The sequence below is a fragment of the Crocuta crocuta genome, unplaced genomic scaffold (assembly GCF_008692635.1).
Source record: "Crocuta crocuta isolate KB4526 unplaced genomic scaffold, BGI_CrCroc_1.0 scaffold422, whole genome shotgun sequence".
In the NCBI taxonomy this organism is placed as follows: Eukaryota; Metazoa; Chordata; class Mammalia; order Carnivora; family Hyaenidae; genus Crocuta; species Crocuta crocuta.
The window spans coordinates 1324259-1348038 of NW_027529554.1; the positions used below are offsets into that span (position 1 = coordinate 1324259).

Genomic DNA, 23780 nt, shown 5'->3' on the forward strand with positions numbered 1-23780 from the left:
TGTCTCAGTTTTGTCTGGGGGGTTTTTGTCTAGGTTGTTTTCAGTTGTCCAGCCTAGCTTTTTGGAGACTGTGTCTGTGGTCTTTTTCTAGGTTTTCAGGAAATCTGGGGTAGTTCTAATATTATTTTCTTCCTGAATTAGGGTTTCGTTGTTAAAAAGACAAAGCAAAGTGAAATGATTGTATTCTTTAAGCCTGTGAAATATATCAGGCCCTTTACCTGGCACATGCTGGGTGCTCCATTAAGAAACTTTGTATTATACTAGGGGCACCTGGGTGGCTTAGTCGGTTAAGCGTCCGACTTTTGCTTAGGTCATGATCTTGCGGTTCCTGGGTTCGAGCCCCGCGTCGGGCTCTGTGCTGACAGCTAGCTCAGAGCCTGGAGCCTGTTTCGGAGTCTGTGACTCCCTCTCTCTCTGATTCTCCCCTGCTCAAGGTGTCTCTCTCTCTCCTAGGAAAAAAAAACATTAAAAAAAATAAAAAAAAAAGAGAGAAGAAACTTTGTATTGTACTCAAAGATACCCTCATTTACCTTTAATTTGCAGTCAAGAATTATTTTTGTGGCCGTTTTATCTTATTTTAAATGGCCGTAGACATATTGTCTAAACCTTGAAATTGGATTTAGAGATACAACTGCTTACTTTTTATTTATTTATTTTTTTACTTTTCTCTATCTCTGCATCCAAACAGAAACTTGCATGGGTTTATGATCTTTCCTCTTTGTAGTGTGTTATGGCATTGTCTTTAGTAGTGGTTAACTTCTTGGCAATTACACAGATAATTTTTAAATAGCAAATATAGCTTGTCCCTCTGTGGTAATAAATTTTATCGATGTGTGTAAAGAAAAGAGGCCATTCCTGTGCGATTTGGGGAGTTAGAAGTGAAATTACTTAGTTGAGAGTATTTGTTCTAATGATGGTTTAGGGAGGAAGATACCTCTCCAAATTTGCAACAGTGTTTTGCAGTGTTCAGTGAAACTTTGTAGAAAATGTGATGAAACACTATTACAAAATACATAGTTCCAGAATTCCTTACTCCCAAATAGAAATGTTTCCAGTGTTTACTCTCCTTCAGCTACTTTTCCTTAGAAGATAATCAATTATTATCCTTTCAGATGTTACCTAAGTTATTTTTGAACAGTTGATTAATGCAGTCTTCTGAAAGGGTCAAAAACTAATTTAAAGCTTCAATCATATTATACAGTATTTTGTGCATTTGTACTTGTGATTTTTTTTTTAAAGGAAGGGAGTAGATGTCAAACATACTGAGTCAATTTTCAAGAAAACAATACCTATCTTCAAATTGGTTGCAACAAAATACAAGATAATATGGGAGGAAAGAGGGGAAAAAAAACCTAGTAGCTCCTGTAACTCTTTGAAAGTTTGATGGAAAGCAGTCCCTAATTTTCATCAAGTTGGATGAAATTTTCTAGGAAGAATAAGAAAGATCTCACCAATAAAATCTGGGCCTTAAAATCTGGCCTTTTGTGTAACTTACAGTTTTCTTTATATATGAATAGGCTAAAAGACTTAACTGTAAAACATCATTTACTCTATTTTTTGCCCATGGCTTTAAAAAGATGCCTGATCCCTAAAAATATTTACACACTTACATACCATGCTTATCCTTCTTCCTCTCTACTTTTAGGCTAGGTCCTAATTTCCATTCATTTTTACTTTTCTCAGCTGATTATAAGATCAAAGGTACAAGAAGAGAAATGCTGTTGTGGACTATTTACTTAGGGTGGTATTTTAGAGGAAAAAAAACTCACTAAGGCCTCCATTTCTCATTGTCCAGTAGAATCCATTCATGTGGATGGTAATTGTCAAGAATGATACTTGTAACCACAAAGAACAATAATCTTGCATTATCTTCTGGATAAACTGCTCATATGTTTGAACTGATTCTGTCAAAAGCTAACTGGAGTTTGGGAAAGAAAACATTAGTTTCTTTTCCTTATAGTTCTTCTTTCCATTCCAACTGTCATCCTTCTCAGGCCTTATCAATGGCACACAAGTAAAGCTTTTGATTTCCTCCCTTTTTACCCATGTTAGTAGTGAATGCTACTGTCTTACCCTCACATCTATCATGGCCACTTAAGGAGTGGCTCAAAGTTCTTCCTCCTTCATGAATCTTTTTCTCGTCACTTGGGCAAGAGCCTGAATTTTTCTTTTTCTTTTTTTTTTTTAATATTTTTATTTATTTCTAGGAGAGAGAGAGAGAGACAGCGTGAGCAGGGGAGGGTCAGAGAGAGAGGGAGACACAGACTCTGAAATAGGCTCCAGGCTCTGAGCTGGCAGTCAGCACAGAGCCCGACGTGGGGCTCGAACCCACGAACCGCGAGATCATGACCTAAGCGAAAGTCGGACGCTTAACCGACTAAGCCACCCAGGCACCCCGAGAGCCTGAATTTTTTTTATGGGATTTTTAATGTTTTTAGCTTGTGCATCTCTTTAAGGCATTCATCTTATGGTAATTTTATTAGCTGTACACATTTTTAAAAATGTTTATTTATTTTTGAGAGAGAGAGAGAGAGAGCGAGCGAGCACAGGGGAGAGGCAGAGAGGAAGGAGATGGAGGATCCGAAGCAGACTCTATCTTGACAGCAGAGAGCCCAATGCAGGGCTCTGAGATCATGACCGGAGCCGAAGTCTGAACCTTAACCAACTAAGCCGCCCAGGCCTGGCTGTACACATCTTATCTCCTGTTTTAAACTGCAAAATTCCTTAAAGGTGAAATCTTATTAACATTTGTGTTTCCATAGTGTTTTGTAAGACCTTAACATTTCATAAATACTTTAATGTATGAAGTGTCTGTCAGACATTCTCCTAGTAATTCAGTAAGTACTGAAGTAATTCAGTACTGATGGTGCACAACCTAATCTGGTACAGTTTTAAAATTTAACTCTTCGAAAATTGTTTTTATTTCATTGTAACATAATTTAGTTTTATGATTATTTTAAGACTGTCCCCTATGAATTCTTAGAATTGCCTGGTTAAGTGATAGGGCTTCAAATTTTACTTAGTCACCATGACTTGTGTCGGCCACAGAAGCAAGTCCAATGTAAAACCTGAATTCAAGGTATGGCATTATGAATTCCTAAGCCCTGGACTTCAGTTTGTTGCCTTGGATTATATTTGGGTATGTATCCATTTACTTTCACTGGATTCTGAACTTTGTTTTATACACCTACATTTTAACTTTCCTTAACTTAGAGCAACACTATTTTACATTATATGGTCAATCTCTTGAAGACCCAAGAAGAAGAAAAAAAGTAATAATGCATTATTTATTTATATTATTATTTGGCATTGATGTCACTCTAATGATGCCACTCATTTTTGGGGTATGTCATTCTAATGGGAAGAGTAGCTGGGAAAGTAGGATTGGTATTATACTAACCTCTGATTCCTTGTGTGACCTTGGCAACTTTCATTTGGCATTAGTTTCCTAAGATATAAAATAGGACACATTGTCTGTCTTGCCTATTTTTCAGAGTGGTTTTAAGGCTTAAATGAGAAAGTATTTCATAAATGGAAAAGTCTGTGCTATGTAAGGTCTTACTATCGCTGACAGAGCAAAAGTATTAGTGCCGGTAGAAATTGTGAACCATCTATAAAGATAACAGACTAAGATCCTTTTAATATCTGGCTTGTAGTATTTATAGAAATATACCTCCATTTGGCATGTGTAAGGTAGTAAAACCATGTTTTCAAATTATTTCTTTATTTGGTTGTCCAGGTTAATACTTCTCCAGATCCTTTTAGAAGCATAGGCTTCATGTTGAGTTTTGTAAAGAGCTTTTCTTTGTTAAAGCATTTTCAGACTTCAAAGAAGTATTACGTAAAAACTCATCTACACCAATGTATCTCAAATAGTTTTGATTATTTTATTTCAAGTAAAAAAGCTGAACACAAAATTCTTCACTTTTAAGAGTGCTCAAAAGTGGCAAAGTCTTTCCATGTGTGTAACATGTGCATATGTTCTATTCTAAGGGTGTTTATCAGAATACAATTTTTGGAGTAAATTTTTGCAATTACATGTTATAAATGGATACAATTTTCTTTTCTTTTTTGATTAGTGAAATCTGTTATCATTTTGTATTTAAATTTGAATGCTGTTTGAACTTAGTCATATAGCCAGAAACTTGCATGATAGGGATAAGAATGTGGAATAGAGATCTCATGACTGTCTTTGAAGCATTTGAAGAAGAATTTGAATTATTTTCACAATATAAATGTTCAAAATTGAAGGATACAACAGTAAATGAATATATTCCTCTATCTTTAAGTAGCAGTTACTTTTATAATGTAGCCCTTTTGAAAGTGCCCTATTAGCTGTTTCAGGTTGCCTGTCAATGTAATGAGATATAAATATCTTGCATTGTGTTGTTTTCTCTTCATTTTATACTTTAGGAGAACATAACTCAGAACTGCTGAGGAAAGATATAGAAAAGCAATATTTATTATTAAGTGTCAGTTATGTGTTCAAAAGTCAACTAGGTGTTTTCTAATTATTTTTTTTAGTTTTTAAAAAAATATCAACCCATTTAAGCAGGAGCTGCTGGCTTCAGTTTACCAGTGAAGAAACAGATTCAAAGAGGTTAAGTAATTTGCTTAAGGACACATAACTGTCTGATTTCAAAATCTGTGTTGTTTTTCCATTTTAAGTATAGTAAGAATGTGTAACTGTATTATTGTAATTAGGACTTTTACAAGATAGAGTTCTGATTTGCTTAGGATTTATTTTTTTATTCACAATGCTCACTAGATTACTTACACTTTAGAGATGAGCTTCAGCTCTAAAGTCTAATTTTATTAAAATTTTATTTTCTAAAACAATTGAAGATACTAGAGTGGGGCCAGAAGGCCTACTTTTATTCATTCATTCATTCATTCATTTTAAAAATGTTTATTTAAAAAAAAATAAAAATAAAAATGTTTATTTAGAGAGTAGGAGAGGGCCAGAGGGAGAAGGAGGGAGAGAATCCTAAGCAGGCAGTACAGAGCCTGATAGGGGTGTGTCAGGGGCCTCAATCCCATGAATTGTCACAGGATGACCTGAGCTGACATCAAGAGTCCAATGCTCAACTCAGATGCCTAGAAGGTCTACTTTTAAATTAGATTCAGGTTCTTAGCAAATAGATCACTCTTAAGAAATGTGAACTATTGTTATTTTAACCATACCTTTTAAATAGCCTGTCTTAATAGCATCTAACATTTATTGACTGTTAGTTTTGTTAGCAGACACTGTGTTAAGGATATAAATGAATTATTATCTTAATGTCCTCTTATACCTTCTCCTGACTGTTTGCAATTGGTTTTTGGTTCTTAGCTCATTTTGTTGTTGTTATCATTTTTAAAATAGTCAAGTGTTGGAGATTTTTTTCAGTTGAAGAGAAATGTTAGTGATAAGTCTACTTAAGAGTTCTTTGGTTTTTGGAATGGGCTAGTTGGAGGCCTTTCAAGTTGTTCTGTATTGGGGAAAGTAACCAAGGTCTAATCAGCGGAAGCATAACCAGACATCTGTTGGTTTGTCAGAATCACAGAATTGGCATGCCTCTTTATTTCCATTGCTTATGGAGTTTCAATATGGAATTACTTTAATATTTAGCCTTTTTGTGTAGGAACATAGCTGGGAGACTTAGTTGCCAGTGCTGACTAAAAAATGCCAGAGGAAAGGTCTGGGAGATTGCTACCAGGTACTAGATTTGAATGGGTTTTTGTCTGTGACACTTGACAGTTTGGAGGGTAAAACATTTCTGGCACTTCTGCTTTCCTAACTGTGGCCATGAGGAGGTCTTAGGTTGCTGTTTGGCCACACTGATCAGAGAAGGGCTAATTGGACTGGAATTTGACCAGAAGTGAGAAACAGTTTTTCAAATATGCTGAGAATGAATTAAGACTCTATCTTGCACAGGTATATTCTTTAAGTTAGAACTGTACTTCACAATTTCAACTACAAAATGAAGGACAGATTGCTGAATTGGGAATGTGAAATTTCCAGGATTCTTAAAGTGCTTCTGAAATTCTAAAATAATTTCATCCAGATGCTCTAAATTGTGCTGAGTGTGTATCTGTGTTTAAATGATGTTTTTGAGTCATTCATTTTCCCAGGACATGTATCCTTTGTGTCTGTGGCAGGAAGTCCTATTTGTTTCTCATTGGCTCTCATAAGACGTAGAAAATATCCCTACTTTAGGGATGGAAGAGCATGACACTCTGGGACAGAAAGGTAGAGGGTTTTCAAAGGTGTAATGAGTTTTTGACCTTTTTTAAACCTGAGTTTTCTCATTTACTCCTCTTTTAAAAAATAAACTTTTCCCTTCCAAAACATTCTCTGTTCTCTAGTTCTCATACTCCTTATTTTCTTCTATTTTTGTGGGGCACTGGAGTCAAAAAAGAAAAGTTAAATACATAGTCTCCTATGTGGATTGCTCATTATCTTCTGGTAATTGAAAGTTAACTTACATTTTAATTGTACATGATAATGTTTTCTGTCTCTGGAATGTTTTTAGTGTTCCAAAAGTGTTTATAATTTATTCCTAAACTATATATTTTAAAAATTAGTGTTTTCAATATTATTTAGCTTTTTTTTCCTACATGGTTCATATGTCAAAAAGTCTAAAATGGTTTATATAGTGGAGAGTCTTAACTTCCTCTTCTGTTTCCCCTCTGTCTAATTCCCAATGACCTAATGATAGTGGGTGATTTTAGTTGATTCTTGATTCTTCCAAAGATTTTTCTTAAACCATATTCAGACCCATACAAAATGTATTCCCCTGCTCCTAAATTGTATCTATACATCTGCCCCTTGCTTATTTATTTAAATAAAATATAACTTGGGGATCTTTCTAGAACAGTACATGAATAACTCCCTTGCGGTGTGTGTGCATGCCTGTGTATGTGTGCTTAACTATTTCAGGCTATTCACAGTGCTACAAAGAATATCCCTTACATATGTGATCTGGTGTATTTCTGCTGGGCCAAAGGGTGGTTGCGTTTCTAATTTTGATAGTTTTTGTAGTAGCAGTTTACACTACCTGCCAGCATTGTATATTAGGAATTAATTTTTTTTAATGTTTATTCACTTTAGAGAGAGAGAGAGAGACTGAGCCTGAGCATGGCAGGGGCAGAGAGAGAGGGAGACACAGAACTAAAAGCAGGCTCTGTGCTATCAGCCCAGCACAAACCATGAGATCATGACCCCAGCTGAAGTTGGATGTCCAACCAACTGAGCCACCCAGTCATCCCAGAATTAAAAAATTTTTAAATGGTTTTATTTATTTTTGAGTGAGAGAAAGAGCACAAGTGGGGGAAGGGCAGACAGAGAGGGAGATACAGAATCTGTCAGCACAGAGCCCGACGTGAGGCTCAAACTCTTCAACTGCAAGATCATGACCCGAGTTGAAGTCGGACGCTTAACTGACTGAGCCACCCAGGTGCCCCTGTATTAGGAATTAAAAAAAAAAAAAAATCAAGTTGCAACTAAGTTGATGCAACTTTTTCAAAAGTCAGATATAATTTATCCATAGTAAGATTTAATCTTTTTAAGTGTAAAATTCAGTGAGTGTTGACGTGTACAGTCTTACCACCACCACCACCACCACCACTATAAAAATACATTTTCATCATCCTGAAAAGTGTCATTGTCCCTTTTTGTAGTCAGTCCCCTCTAACGAGCCCAGTGTCCAGTAGTTATTGATCTGGTTTCAATTCCTATATAGTTTTTCCTTTTTCAGAATGTCCATCTGCATGGAATCATATAGTTTACAATCTTTTTGTATGGCTTTTTTTCCAGTAAGTATAATGCTTTTGAGATTCAGCCATGTTGTGGTATATATCATATGCCACATTTCACGGTTTTCTTCCTTTCATTGCTGAGAAGGATTTTATTGTATGGATGTACTAATATTTGTCCATCCCCCAAACTGATGGGTTTTTGAGTTGCTCCCTGTTTTTGGCAATTATGAATAAAGCTGCTACAAACATTTGTGGATAAGTATTTATGTGGACATATATTTAGATTTTTCTTGACAAATATGTAAGTGTGGGATTGTTGGGATATATGGTAAGTGAAGGTTTACCTTTATGAGAAAGTGACAAACCATTTTGCCAAGCAACTGTATCATACTCTATTTCTATCAATGATGTATGAAAGTTCCAGTGTCTGCATCCTAGCAGCACTTGGATTTGTTGGGTTTGTTTATTAAGCAATGGTGTCTAGCAATTTTTTTAAAAAGTTACTTTATTGAGATATAATTCACATACCATACAACTCACCCATTTAAAGTATGCAGGCAGTGGTTTTTAGTATATTTTCAGATAGGTGCAACTGTCATCACAGTTTTATTTTTTATTTTTTTAAAATGCTTATTTTGAGAGAGAGAGAGACAAAGAGAGAGAGGAGGGGGCAGAGAGAGAGAGGAAAGAGAGTTACCCAAGCAGGCTCTGTGCTGTCAGTGCAGAGCCAATTGTGGGGCTTGAACTCACAAACCATGAGATCATAACCTGAGTGGAAATCAAGAGTCAGTTGTGTAACTGACTGAGCCATCAAATGCCCCTATCACAGTCAGCTTAGAACACAGTCATCACTTCAGAAAGAAAATCCCTACACTCTTGCACTCTTTAGCTCTCTTTTCCCCGACTCCAACCCCATCCTGCGCAACCTTGAATCTACTTTCTGTCTTTATAGATTTTCCCATTCCAGATATTTCAGATGAAAGTAATAATATGTGTTTTTTTGGTGACTGGCTTCTTTTATTTAACATAATGTTTTCAAGGTTTATCCATTTTGTAGTATGTATCAGTATTTCTTTCATTCTTTTATATGGCTAAGTAATATTTCATTATATGGAAATGACACATTTTGTGAATCCATTTGTTGATGGACATTTGTTTGGGTGATAGTGATGCTCTAAACATTCATGTACAAGTTTGTATTTCCTTGATGATTAGTGTTGAGAATCTTATATTTATTCGCCATCTGTATATCTTTGGTGATGGTCTTTGTGAATATTTACTCCCACCTTTAACATTTTATTTTGAAATAATTTTAGATTTATGTAAAAGTTTGCAAAATAGTAGAGAGTTCCCAAGTATACCTTAAAGGTTTTTTGCTGTTAGTACTTTACAGAACCATGATATATTTGTCAAAACTAAGAAATTACTGTTAGAACAGTACTATTTATTGAACTATACACTTTATTTGCATTTTACCAGTTTTTCTCTGAACGTCTTTTTTCTCTTCAAGATTCCATTGAGGATACCCACATTGCATTTAGCATTTTGAAAAATTTGATGTTTTTCCTTGGGTTGTGAGAGTTTTTTATATATTCTGGATTCAAGTCCTTTATCAGATGTATGCCACTTGTAACTTTGCAAAGTTGTATTCTATAAAATAATTTTTATTTGTAGCAGAATCATTACTCATTTTATGTTTTAGCTAAATGCAAATATGTATATTTTAAAATGCAGATTAAATTTATATAACACTAGAGGTCTGTAGTTTCCCCACTTATATAACAAATGAATATGTTCTAAAAATTGTGAAAAATTATATTTTCTTTAGATTTCACCATAGTTTTTTTTAAATGTTTTTAAAATTTATTTCTGAAAGAGAGAGACAGCATGAGCAGGGGAGGGTCAGAGAGAGAGGGAGACACAGAATCTGAAGCAGGCTCCAGGCTCTGAGCTAGCTGTCAGCACAGAGCCTGATGCGGGGCTCAAACCCATGAACCGTGAGATCGTGACCTGAGTCAAAGTCGGATGCTCAACCGACTGAGCCACCCAGGTGCCCCAATTTCACCATAGTTTTATAGGTATGTTCTCAACAGAGTATTTTCTTATTGCTGAAATATTCCCTGTGTGATATGATTAATTTTTCTGACACACATAAACATAGGGAAAGTCCCTTTGCAAACATGAAGATGTGGTTGCATAGAAAGCCTCTAAGTGTCGGGGAGGGGTGGGGTCTTAGGAACCTTTTGCATGAGGCAGATATTTTTTATTTTTATCTTTTCCTTTATTTATTTTCTTAAAGCCTTATTTATTTTGAGAAAGACTGAGACAGTGTGAGTGGGGAAGCTGCAGAGAGAGAGAGGGAGAGAGAGAATCCCAAGCAGGTTTCATGCTGCCAGCACATAGAGCCTGTTGTGGGACTTGAACTCATGAACCATGAGATCATGACCTGAGCCAAAACAGAGTTGGATGCTTAATTGACTGAGCCACCCAGGCACCCCTTTACTTTTTCCTTTGATAGTGAATCTCACTGCAGAAGTACTTGTACCTTAGCTATCAGTAAACGTTCCCTACGTCTGTGTATCCTTGTAATAGAAATTAAATAATTCAACAAGTGTATATCAAGGGTCTATAGTGTGCCACTCACTGTTTTAGCCATTGAGGATACAGCTGTGGACAACAAAACCCCTACTTACTACATGGAGTTTACATTTCAGTGAGGGGAGGCACACAAACAAGGAAATGTAGCATCAGATGTTGATAAGTATTATAGAAAAATATGAAGCTAAGTAAGGTCACAGTTGAAAGACTTCACTCATGATGAAGTGGTATTGGAAGAAGGACTGAAAGAATCTATGGAACCAGCTTTGTGGTGAATAGAAAACATTGATGCCTTTTTAGGTGGGATCTTGTTTTGTCGTGGTGAGGAATGGAAGCTTCAGGGTTGAAGCAATTAGTGGCAAATGAAAGGTACTGACATCAGAGGATTAGCAGGGGAAGCCTGATTGTGTAGGGATTTTGGCATTTATTCTGGGCACGTTGGGGAACAGGAACCATTGGAGGGATTTGGGTAGCAGTATGGTAAGATCAGTTCTGGATTGAGACTAGTCAGTAGAGGGGAGAGGGTAGAAACGGGGACATCAGTCAGTGAGGCCAGTGCAGTCAGATGACTGCGATAGCAGGTGGTGAAAGGGAGACTTAATTGGTCACGTGTTGTGGAAAGCAGGTGGTGGAAGGGAGAAATGGTCACATGTTGGGTACATTACAGAAGTAGAGCAGATAAGATGTATTAGAATTGGGTGTGAAAGAAAGAGCACTCAAGGATGACTTCATGGTTTCTGGAAGAATGGGGATGATACTTATTGGGGAAGGAGACTTGGGAAGATCAGGTTTGATTGAAGAGGGCTGGTCTGGTCTGGTGGTGCTAGTGATCAGGAGTTCAGTGTTAGAACAAGTAGAGCTTGGGATGCTTAGGATCCAAGTTGTTTTCGAGTAAGTAGTTTGGAGTCCACTGGGCTAAACATTTAAGGCTACAATGGTTTGTTTGTTTGTCTTTGTTTAATTTAGGGCACATGGGAGATGACTATAGGACTCCAGGGCTACAATGGTTTCTAACTCACACCTGACCTCCCTGTATCATTGGAAGCCTTCATCTGCTCTTAGTGATGTGAGTGCCTAGCATAGTTTTGATATGAGAGAAATGTTTAATAAATATTTGATGAATGGATTTGAAGCTTAAATCTCAATACTGTTTTCTCTAATGATATATTTTATTCTAATAGTTTCTGGTATTTGAAATACATTGTATTTTCTTTCAAATGAACTTTAATACAATGTAACTTTATTAAGTCATGATAAATTGGATAGCCCTTCTTACCTAGTAGTTTCTGGAACTATGTGGATGTTAAAAAGTAATATGTAGGCCTTAGAAAGGAGGACATGGATCTGAGCTGGAGCTTCCTTATACATCTGTCTCTAATTATAGTCAAAAGTGCCATCTTTGATTCTAGGCTTCTTGTTACTAATGAACATTTATTTCAAATGAGTTAAATTTATGTGTATTATAAGTCCTTTGTTATCACAAAAATTGAGGGTTTTGGTAGTAACTGTATTTTTGCTCTGTTTAGTCGGCCTAGAGATCCATTTGAATATATTATTTAATGTTTGGAAACTTTGGCTTAACTTTACTAGGTTTAGGAAACTTCCTGTATTATTCTGTGTAGGCTGCCAGAACAAGGTAAGCTGGACTGAATGGCTTAAACAATAGGAATTTATTTTCAGTCCTGGAGGCTAGATGTTCAAGATTCAAGTTCTCTGACTGCTTTGGCTTCTGGTGATGGTTGTCTTCTTGCTGTGTTCTCGCATAGACTTTCCCTCTCTGCAGTGAAAGAGGGCTCTCCTGTTTCTCCTTCATTCAAAAGAACACCAGTCCCATTGGACTAAGTCCCTATCCTAACGACCTCATCTAACTGTAATTACCTCCTAAGGGCCCCACCTTCAGTTGTCATAATGGGGATTAGAACTTCACCGTATGAGTATGAATTTGGTGGGTATTGAGGGAGGGAACACAGTTACCATGGTAGCATCTTTAAATACTGGGGTTATTTTGCAAGTCCGCTTTTGCTTGAAAAAACACATTTTTTAAGGTGTTAATACCCACGGCATCTTTCTAGGAAATGAGAGTGACTTTGTGAAAAATAAATACAAAAATAATGCAGAGATTTAAGTTAACTGGGAAGGGTAGTTTAAATTTCTGGGATGCTTACATTGTAGAATATTTAAATACATGCAACTCATTAGCTATACCACAAAGAATAATAGTGATACTTTAAAAATGTTTTTTTTATCCTGATGGAATTGATTTTAGTGAATTAAGAAATTATTCAGTTGTAATTAACATTCAGCTAATGTACTAGTTCTTAAATTCTTTTCGTAAGTAGGGAAAATGTGCCCACATACAGATTTAATTGCGTTATTAATTTGCTTAGCATTTTCGTGGTATAATTGACTTTGCACAGATTGAATTGCTTATTAGTGGATCCTTAATGAATATGGCTTAATTTTACCACATAATATGGCCTGGTACATCAACACAAGCTTTCTCTAGGGAGGTATTGGAATAATAGGTATCCCCATAGACTTTTACATTGGTATCTGTTCCGTCCCACCCTGACCCTGCTGAAGGGACTGATAACCTGGGATAGATGGAGATACACACACACACACACCAGTGGATCTGCACACACAAAATATCTAACTTCTACAGAATATTCTGTTTTTTTGAATAAAAAGTATGAAAGTATAGAGCTCATATTTTCATGTCCATTTTATCCATCTAAAGTTACGAAGCCTGTGATACCAATAGTTTTGTTATAGTTTTCACTGCCACATTGAATAAAATTTATCTTTTCAGCTTTTGAAATTTAGGTAGTATGGGGAGGAAACAAGAGTAAGTTTGTACCTTGGGATGCAGGTCAAACCTTGTCAAAATTCCACTCTGTTAAAATCTCATTAAGTTGAATAAACAGACTCTAATACACCAATAAGGGTAAGGTGACTCATTGCCCTTATGGTGAGTTACTTAACTTCCTATTTGGGAAGTAGAAGGATTCATATAAAGGAATAAAATATGTGTTTGGGGAAAATATTTTCCTCCTATTTTTATTTTTTATTATTTTTTTAATGATAAAGACAAAGGGATTTTGACTTTATATTTTGAGTTTGGTTGTTTGAACGGATTAGGAAATGAAATGTAATAATCTTATATCTTTATCATGTTTATCTATTTGCTACCTTTCTGGAGCATAAAACTATTCTCTGAGACCACTTGAACCCAAAGTAACAGGACCAAGATACCAATTCTGTAGTTCTAATTTAGAGTTAGTCCATACACATTGAATGGATACCCAGCATAACTACTGCTTGAAGGCAGTTTCCAGACAATAATGAATTGAAATTGGTAAGATAGAAGAATACTGTAAAGTTTCCATGAAATAGAGCCTCAAGCAATTTGGTACATTTTCAGTGAATGTGTGAATATAACATAAATTATAACAGTGTAAACTTCTAGGAGGTGCATACTTGCACACTTGAGGTACTTTGCCACTTGCCAACTATTTTTTCTAAACATATTTATGGGTGTGTGTGGCACTGTGTTAGTAAGTGCATTGAGATATTCAGATGAGTAAGAAAGTGCAGGGAACTCACAGTTCAGGGAGGCAATACTCACTGGAGAAGAATTCATACAATTGCGGAAGTGATGAGGTGGTATGAAAAGAATGAAAGGAAATTTAATGCACAGGTGTCAAATGACAGACACCATCAGACACATAACTTTTTGTTGAAAGGATTGTTGGTTCCTCAGTAGCCTCTTCTATACACTTTTCTTCAATGTCATTCGAAATTATAATTCTATAGTACTTAGGGCTTTGAGAAGAGCATCTTACACAGTGTAAAGCACATATTTAGAGCATAGAACAATAAAAAATTCTAAGGCATTTTGAACAACATTTCCTGTAGTCATATATAATCAAAATACACAGAGTACTTTTAATTTTTCCTTAAAGGCTATTTTGGTAAAATTAAATCCTATAATATAAATATTAGAGGGATCTTACACTCCAAATTATTCTAAAGTTATCTTTTCTCAAATAAGATTTGTTAAAGAGATTTTCCTTTGTTTAGTATTAATGGCCTGTGAATAAAGTGGACAGATTTTTGCCAGTTATAAATGACATTATATCCTGTTGATTAAATAGAAAATACCTAAGCAAATGTGCTAAAAATGGATTCCTTCAAGTTTTGGTTTTGTCACACCAGGGGTGGAGTCTTTAAACAGGAAGACTGAAATCCAGTAAACAGGAAATGAGTGCTAAGAGACAGATTTAAAAAAGTTTTTTAAATTTATTCTTGAAAGAGAGAGAGAGAGAAATCCCAAGCAGGCTCTGCACTGTCAGTGTGGAGCCTGACATGGAGCTCCAACCCATGAACTTGAAGATCATGACTTGAGCAGAAATCATGACTCAGAAGCCTAACTGAGCCACCCAGGTGCCCCAAGAGACAGAGTTTGAAAGGGAAATAGAAGCTCCATGCTCTGAGAATTTTAGTGGAATATTTCACCTTTATCAGTACCTTTATAAGAATGTGCAGTGTTATAAAGTGCCACATGGTTTTTCCTTTCATCACTGTAGTACTATGGATGACAAATGATCTCTGCTAGATTGCAGGTTGTAGATTAAAGTTTTGAAATTTAATTCAGTTGTATTTTCACAGGCTAATGCATTGTGTTTAGCCTCTGTGTTTTCAATACTTTATACTATAAGGAGATACCTTTTCATTTTAGGTAGATAGTTGTAGGTATAATTTAGAAGGTTAGTAGAATTTCATATTGTTTAGTATAGCCACATGTTTTTATACTTACACACACATATGTATTTTTTCTGAGAAAGTTGGGAAAATGCTAGCTATAATGTTTAAAAAGCACTTTCCCCTCCTTGAACTCCCAGAAGAGCAAACCAACTTGATCTTAGTTTTTTCTTTCAAAGCAGTTATTTTTGGAAGGTATATATTAATTCCAGTGACACTACAATTTTTTGAAATATTTTTGAGATGTTTCTTCTGTTATTGCCAAATATTAGGTTGGATGGTGACAGCTTTAAGTATTAAAAATATCAGAGAATTCAGGATTTGCTGTGGGCTGGGAAAAATGGAGACCTGGATAAGCAGTGTAGTGTTGCGGAAGGCTCTTCTAATCATGGGGGTATCAGTATGGGAAAAGGGTCCCAGTGATAATTCCCTAAGTAGGCAAAGTAGGAAACAGAATTAAGACCCACACATTTAAGCAAATGGAGGCTTAGAGAAGAGACTTTAACATTCATAATGCCAATTTAATATGTAATGGAAGATCTTAAAAGCAGTGATGATGAATACATTTTGTGCCTCACTTTTTTTTCTAGAAATACATTTTCAGTTTTTTAAATTTTAGATAGAACTTGAATGGGAGAGAGGGGGAAGGAGAATGAGAGAGAATCTCAATCATACTTCACATTCAGTGCAGAGCCTGATGCGGGGCTCTATCCCACAACCCTGGGACCATGACCCGGGACGAAATTAAGAGTTGGATGCTCAACTGACTGAGTTACCCAGGCACCCCTAGAAATATTTTTTTTAATTAAAAAAATGCAAACACTCTAAAGCATCATCTAAAACAATATAAGTAAAAGTAAGTCTCTCCTGTATACCACCATCCCAAAGTCTCTAATAAGTTTTTATATACTGAGAGAAAAGTTTTATGATCCTACAGGGTGCACGCACGCACACACACACACACACACACACACACACAGAAGAGTAATCTTTCTATACATACAGTTCTTTCCTTTTACACAGAATTCCTGTGAGATGATCCCAGGATCAGACATGTTCTGTACAGAGGTTGTACAGTGTTCTTCTGGCTGCATTGTAATTTATCTCAGCAGCCCCCCAGGAGTGGACATTTAGGATTTTTCCAGATTCCATGTCCCTCCTGACAAATAGCGTTGTGGTGAATATCATTGTACATGTGTATATATGAGTTTGTGGAACAGATACATAGATTAGATATTTGGTAGTGGAGTTACCAAATCTATGTATACTTAACATTTTGGTAGATATTGCCAAATGGCTCTTTGAAAAAACCGTATCAGTTTATATTTCCATCAACAGTGTATAAAAACCTATGCCAACAATGGATTTTCATTAAACTTTTCTAATTTTATCAGTCTGGGAAGTGAAAAATTGTGTCACAGTGTTAGATAACATTTCTTTGATTCTGAGTGAGGTTAAACATATTTTCATACGTTTACTGACTAAAGTTGAAGTTAGTTTTAACCACTTTACCTATATGTCAATAAGAAATGCTTCCCTTTAGGCAGAGACTGCCCAAAAAACCATGGGATCCTGAAAGCCTAGCTCCTCTATAACACAGGGCAAGTGCTCATCTCATTGGATCAGTGTTGGTTGGGCATGTGTGCATAATGGAAGACATCTAAAGAATTCACTGTACCTTCTGAGTATGTATGACCAAACATCTTTTCCATGTTGTGTACATCTAAGGTGATAGGTTTAACAGTTTTATTCTTTTTAGCAAAGAACATTATAAAGAATAGTTGAAAGAATGACTTAATATGGATATTTATTTTTCTTTTTTGATTTTGAAAGCAAGAAGAAATACCTTAGTGCCACTCAGAATGTTAAAAATTGTGGTAAATGCTTGTTTTATTCATTTTTCCTTTTTGTTACAATAGAAAGTTAATGGATTTATAGCTTTGGCAAATGAAGTACATTTTTTCTAATGTATAATGAATCCAGATTGATATCTAACAAAACCAATAAGCAATTTATTTGTAGTATTTGAAAGTAAATTATAGGATGGAAAAAATCCTACTCGTACATTGGCAAGTGGATGGGACCAGATGATCAGATATTTCATTTTGACATCTACATTTCATGAGTCAGTTTCACACAACAGCTGTTATGGAGGAAGGGTTGATTTGCTGGAATACTTCATGGTTTATTTAAAAAAAAAAAAAAGAAAAACCAAAAATCCCACCAACTCAAACCCAGACAAAAATAATACAAAGTGCATTTGGACATGAAAGAGTAAACTGAGCAAGTTATAGCTAATAAATAAGATTGCATAAAACATACAGTCCTAAAAAGAGCCCTTATTTTTTGGCTTCTAGTGTTTCAAATAATGGAAAGCAATGGTTAATTTAAAAAAAAAATAGTAAGAACTAAGAGCAAACATTCACTGAATATCTCTGTGTGAAACATTTTACTGTGTTATGTGAAGAACATATCCCAGTTCTCTGAAGGGCTTTGCAAGTGCAGCGACTCTTCAGGTGTTAAGTGGTGGAGCTCATGTTGGAATCCAGGGACTCTGTTCTGGAACTTGTGCTCTTGAACACTTTGTGAGATTGGATTGAAGTCAATAAGAAGAACAAATGTAATTTGTAAGATTGGGCCTATATTATTAAAATAAATACTGCTGATTTTAAAATACTAAAAAGTTTTCCTTGAGTACTTTTTAAGGATTAAGAATAATTTTTTCTATAATAAATACCAATTTTTCCTTTAATTTTGTTGCTGAAAAATGTTGCTGTTTCTGCTACTCTAGATTGAGATCTTAATTCTCCCTTGTTTGGGTCCCAGGGATTATGTGAAGACTTAATAAAACCCATAAAAGCAAGACACATAAAAATTATCCATTTGAAATGTTTTATTTTCTCCATCTTATGGTATCCTCATAGGGAATGTATTTTTTGGTACAAAATGTTCCACTGGGCCCCTAACTAGTTGATTAATAAAAGGAGGATTTGTAAAAACCATGTGATGTATTATTTTATATTGACTGAGGGCTTGGATCAAAGTTTATAAATTTTGTACAGCTTCAGGGATATATTACATATGGTACTCTGGGTAACAGGGTCATCAAATGTTACATAGTTGCTTTAAAGTTGATATTTGATGAGAGTGAGTTGTGTGGAGTAAGTATTCCTGGATTTTTTTTTTTTAAGTTTATTTATTTATTTTGAGAGAGAGAGCCAGAGAGCTAGAGACTGTGAGTGGGGGAGGGGCAGACAGAATCCCAAGCAGGCTCCATGCTGTCAGCTCAGAGTTCTGCTGTGGCTCAAACTCAGGAGCCATGAGATCCTGACCTGAGCAGAGATCAAGAGTGGATGCTTAACCACCAGAGCCATCCAGGCGCCCTGCTGGCTGTTTTGTTTATGTTTTGTTTTTTGAAGTTTATTTCGATGGGCAGGGTGCTTTTGGGGGGCAGAGTTTTCTCTGACTGAACAAATACCTCCCTTTTTCACAGACCATGTTGTTGCCATGGAGACCTTTAGATTCTATAAATGCAGCCTCTAATAAGGGACAGGAAGATGGCATTGGGTTGAGTGTGGGCGCCGTGAGAGCAGAGTGCAGTCCAGATATGTACAGTCTGTTTGTTCACAGAAGTTATTTTAGCAGTAGCCAGAAGCCCATTGGTCTCTTTGCAATCTCCCTTTTTCTTGTTCTTTTTTCCTATGTATGTGTGTGTATCTGACATAGAAATAATGGGACAGTATAGAGGAAAAACCCCTTTTTCCTTCACTAGTCTCATACTCCTATCTTTCAGGAGAAAACTGACCATTGTTTAGAATTTGGTGAGTGTTCTTGCAGTGTTTTTATTCTTTTACTGCATATGTGTCATATGCCATAGTTTTGTGTTTCTGAAGTTACCTTAATATTACCATGCTTCATATCTCATTCTGCAGCTTGCTTTTTTCTCAGCTATATTTCTTGAGTTCTCTTTGTGTTGATATATGTCTGGTTCATTTATTTTAGTTGGTGTACTGTGTTCTATTGTATTGCAGTTAATCTTGTCCCTTCATTTTGGATGTTTCGTGTTTTCTCCCATTGTATTTCTTTGTAACTCCTCAGTTCAGTTTTTCCCTATCCTTTCCATGTTGTGGAGTGGAGGACTCAATTTAATTTTGATTTGGCTAAAGCTAGAACAGAAGCTATCCTTAATCTGTTCTTCCATTCCTCCTACCCCAAAAGGCTCTGTTCATTTTATTATTAAAAAAAATTATTTTAGGTATTCTTCAGCCATTTCTTCTCTTTGCATATTCAACCTGGCAAAATTGAACTGTGATATATATTACCCAGGTACTTGTGGCCTGGCCAGGTTCCAGGATGTCTTTGATTATTTCTTCAAGTTATGCATTGCTCAGAAGATTGTAAATAACAGCATTCCTATTTTAAGAAACTGTTTGTGACATTTTGTTGGGCTTAGGATATCTAGAGAAAGCAAAGCAAAAGCAAAAATACTTTCGATCAAATTCTGATGATTTTGCTTGCTAAACAACTTGCTTTCTTATTTTTAATTCTTATTTGTAATTTCCTTATTATCATGATACTATTCAGAAGATACTGTTTAGGACTTAGTGTTTATACAATACAGTTATCAAAATATAGGCTATATATAGATCAGTGCTATCTGGTAGATACATAATGCATGCCACACATATAATTTAAAATTTTCTAGTTGCCACATCAGAAAATGTAAAACAGAACGGTTGCAATATAGTATATACCAAAATATTGTCATTTCAACATGTAAACTATGTAAATAGTAAATATTGAGATATTTTACTTTCTTCTTTTCATACCAGGTCTTCAAAATCTAGTGTGTATTTTACACTTACACTGCATTTCCACCAGGACCAGCAAATTTGCATTTTATAGCCACATGTTGCTAGTGGCTACCATATTGGATAGTGCAGGTATAGAAAAGACAATTTTCAGAAGTACCAGTTACCAAAGAAGATATACAGACGGCAAATAAGCATATGAAAATATGCTCCATATCACATGTCATCAGAGTTAAACACATCAAAACAAGACACCACTACTCACCAGTTAGAATGACACATATCTATAACTAACAATACCAAATGCTGGCAAGGATGTGGAGCTGTATGAACTCTAATTGTTGGTGGTAATGCAAAATGGCACAGCTAATTTGGCAGTTTCTTTCTTTAAAAAAAATTTTTTTTAAGCATGTATTTATTTTTGAAAGACAGAGACAGAGCATGAGCAGCGGAGTAGCAGCAGAGAGAAAGAGAAAGAGGGGAGAAGGATAGAGAGACAGTCTGAAGCAGGCTTCAGGCTCTGAACTGTCAGCACAGGCCCAGTGTAGGGCTTGAACTCATAAACTGTGAGATCATGACCCAAGCTGAAGTCAGATGGTTAACTGACTGACCTACCCAGGCTCCCTGTTTTGTTAGTTTCATACAGACTAAATATATCCTATCATATGATCCAGCAGTCATGCTTCTTGGTATTTACCTAAAGCAGTTGAAAACTTATGTCCACACAAAAACCTGAGCATGGAGCTTTTCCAAAACCTGCTAAAACTATTTTAAAATGAAGTTGTTTTTTTCTTTAAAGACAACATTTACAATGTTAATCTAAAAATTATTCTTTTTGGGGGTGCCTGGGTGGCTTATTTGGTTAAGCATCCCACTCTAGATTTCAGCTCAGGTCAGGATCTCACGGTTTGTGATTTCGAGCAAGATATCAGGCTCTGTGCTGACAGTGTGGAGCCTGCTTCAGATTCACTCTTTCCCTCTCCCCCAGCCCCCTTCTCAAAAAAAAAACATTTAAAAATTGTTCTTTTTTATTTTTCACATTACTATTTCCGTAACCAGCCTTTTCTTTTTCTGAAACTAAATATTAATGATTAAACATCATCAGGGAAAATTTCTTGCAGCACCAAAGATACTACCCCTTAAAAGAACTCAGTAAGAAAGGTAAACATCAATAGTGAAGAGGAAAAAAAAAAAAAAGGAAAAATACAAAAAGAAGATATACAGATGGCCTAAAATATGTGAGAAAGTGATTTTCACTAGAAATTAAAGATACGGTTTGCATGAAATGCTTTTTTTCCCATAAAATTGAAAATGTTAGAAAAAGAAGGATAATACCCAGATTTCCTAGGAGCTTAAGGAATAGGTGCAGTCATACAGGGATGGTAAGCATAACATTTTATAACATTTTTGGAAGGTTCTTTGGTATATGCACTAGAAGCCTTTGTCAAAGGTACATGGCCTTTGACTCAGCAGTTTTTTTTGGTCTAGAGTTTATCATAAGAAAGCAATTAAGGATATTTGAACAAACTACCATTTAGGGCTTAATGTATATGCCATCTACTGCCTTTTGATTTACATAATTTTCACAGCACCCCAAGACGCTCAGAAAGGTCAAATGACTTGCCCAGAGTCACACATTATTAAGTGGCAGATGTATATTGCAACATTGCTTAAAATCATCAGAAACAAAATAGCAAGAACTCAAATATCTAAAATGAATGGTTGATGGAATGAATAGAGTTTAGAATGAAAGACTATGTCATAGTTTTTATTTCCTGAGGATATTTATAATAGAAGTCAGTGATGAAAGCTGATCGCAAAACAGAATACATGCTGTAATGGAGTTTTTAAAAATACATATGTGATTAGAAGTTACCTCAATAGACTCAGGTTCAAATTTTTGCTTTGTTCCTTACTATGTGTGTGACTTTCGTCAAGGTACCTAACCTCTTATTGCCTTAATTTTCTTCACAGAGATCCTATTACCAATCTACAGGTAGTTGGAAGGATTAAATTTAACAAACAGTTTTCTGTAGTGTCTGGCACACGTGTTTAATAAATGGCCTTCCAAAGTCTTTAAAAACCTTGTTTCTGAGTGAAGGGATTACCGATAATTTAAATTTCTTATTTTCTATATTTACTTTTTTCCCCCTACAATAGGTAGGTTTTGTGAATTAAAAAAAAGTTAGAAAATATTTACTTTTAGCTTAAAGAGAAAAAACATTGATTAGATGTTAGATGAGACATTTACCAGAAATTGTTACATTGCTTCCTCATTTGGAAAATTTAGAGAACCACTCACTTGATGTTGAAAACAGCCCTTCAACTATTTACATATAATAGTATTTATGAAGCTAGTAGATTTCATTGAATCCTAGGGCTTAATCTTTGCTGTTAAATTAGATGGTTAGGTGAAGTTCAATAAAGAAAGAATAGATGTTGAAAATTGCAAATGCTGGTTCCTTATATTTATTTCAGAAAGTTTTTACTCTTAATCATTTCTTATATTTTGAATCAGGAAGTGCTGTGACCCTTAATAAAGAGAAGTAAAAACTATCAAATAATTTGCTGATTTTGGAGGTTACATATACTGTAGTTTCTGATTATTTTTCCTGATTTTTTTCCCCATTTTGCCTCTATCTACTTTGAAATATCTGTAACACATAGTATGGTCCATGTTTAATAATTACCTATTAAATGTCTACTCTTTCCATTTAAAATGGAATTTCATCGTGATTTTCATGGTTTTCTTTGTTGTAAACCATTCTTAGCTTTGATTGTACTTAGGCATTAGGTACAGGAGTGAATCAGGATTTCATATTACATTGTCTCAGTAGTAGAATGAATATCTTTCTCTTTTATTGGTTGCATTCTGGTGGGACTGTCAAGAATAAGTCCAGAAGAAACAAAAGCAAACCTAAATCTTGTGAACACATTGTTTTATTTTATGCAAGTTCTCTCTATAACCTATTTGTCAAATGTTGACATTTTACAAAATGTCTGTTACTATGTTTTTTGAAAAGAGAGTGTGATGGTCAAGTTATTTTTTGGTGCCAAATTAATTTTGGATTAAACAAATTTATTTACTGCAGCATTTCTGGAGCTCTTGAATTTCAGTTCAGCATCATGCCTCTCTAAGGCAGGAGAGAGTAGAGTATGTATTTTCCAAATTTATTTGACTAGGCAATTCTTTTGCAGAATCATCATGAAACACATTCTGGGAAATAACCATTTTAAATAAAAATAGAGAGCAAGAAGAAGAAAAAAAGAGCTGAAATAATCTACTCATTGAATAAGTAAAACTGGCTCTTAAAACCGTATTGTGTACACTTTAAAAGATAGCATATTTGGTTAAATTTTTAGTTTTAGGTTTCTTTTTCCTTCTTCCTCTTTCCCCATCCATCTATCCCTTCTTTTTTTGAAAAGAATATTAATTTTTTTAATGTTCGTTTATTTTTGAGAGAGAGAGAGAAAGAACGAGCGAGCATGAGCAGGTGAGGGGCAGAGACAGAGGGAGACACAGAATCTGAAGCTGGCTTCAGGCTCTGAGCTGTCAGCACAGAGCCCAACATGGGGTTTGATCTCATGAGCGATGAGATCATGACCTGAGCTGAAGTTGGATGCTTAAACGCTGAGCCACCTAGGTGTGCTCAAAAACTGTTTTAAGTTTTAGACTGTCCCATTTTGTGTAAACATTTCATAAAATAGAATTACTTATGATTGGATAGTTTCTCCCTTGTAAGCTTTAGAGCAGTAATAGAGTTCATAGGAGGCATTGTTATCACAAACAGATATGACTTAGAACATAATTTTATTCTATAAACAGTTGGGCACAGTGAGAATTTGGATCTGGAAAATTGCCTTTGT

At 35.4% G+C, this 23780-nt stretch overlaps 1 protein-coding gene across 7 annotated transcripts in view; it reads left to right on the top strand.

Annotated features, from left to right (window-relative positions):
- The window catches only part of RAPGEF2 (Rap guanine nucleotide exchange factor 2), a 239589-nt gene that overhangs the window by 18500 nt on the left and 197309 nt on the right, over positions 1 to 23780 (top strand). For 6 of the 7 annotated variants that reach the window (XM_077761465.1, XM_077761469.1, XM_077761470.1 and 3 more), the window contains exon 1: positions 11327 to 11404. The exons of the other annotated variant lie outside the window; for it this stretch is intronic. In XM_077761465.1, coding sequence (XP_077617591.1) covers positions 11342 to 11404 — 63 coding nt within the window. In that variant the 5' untranslated portion in view covers positions 11327 to 11341. Of the gene's footprint in view, positions 1 to 11326; positions 11405 to 23780 lie in introns of those variants that run through there. 7 annotated transcript variants of the gene reach the window in all.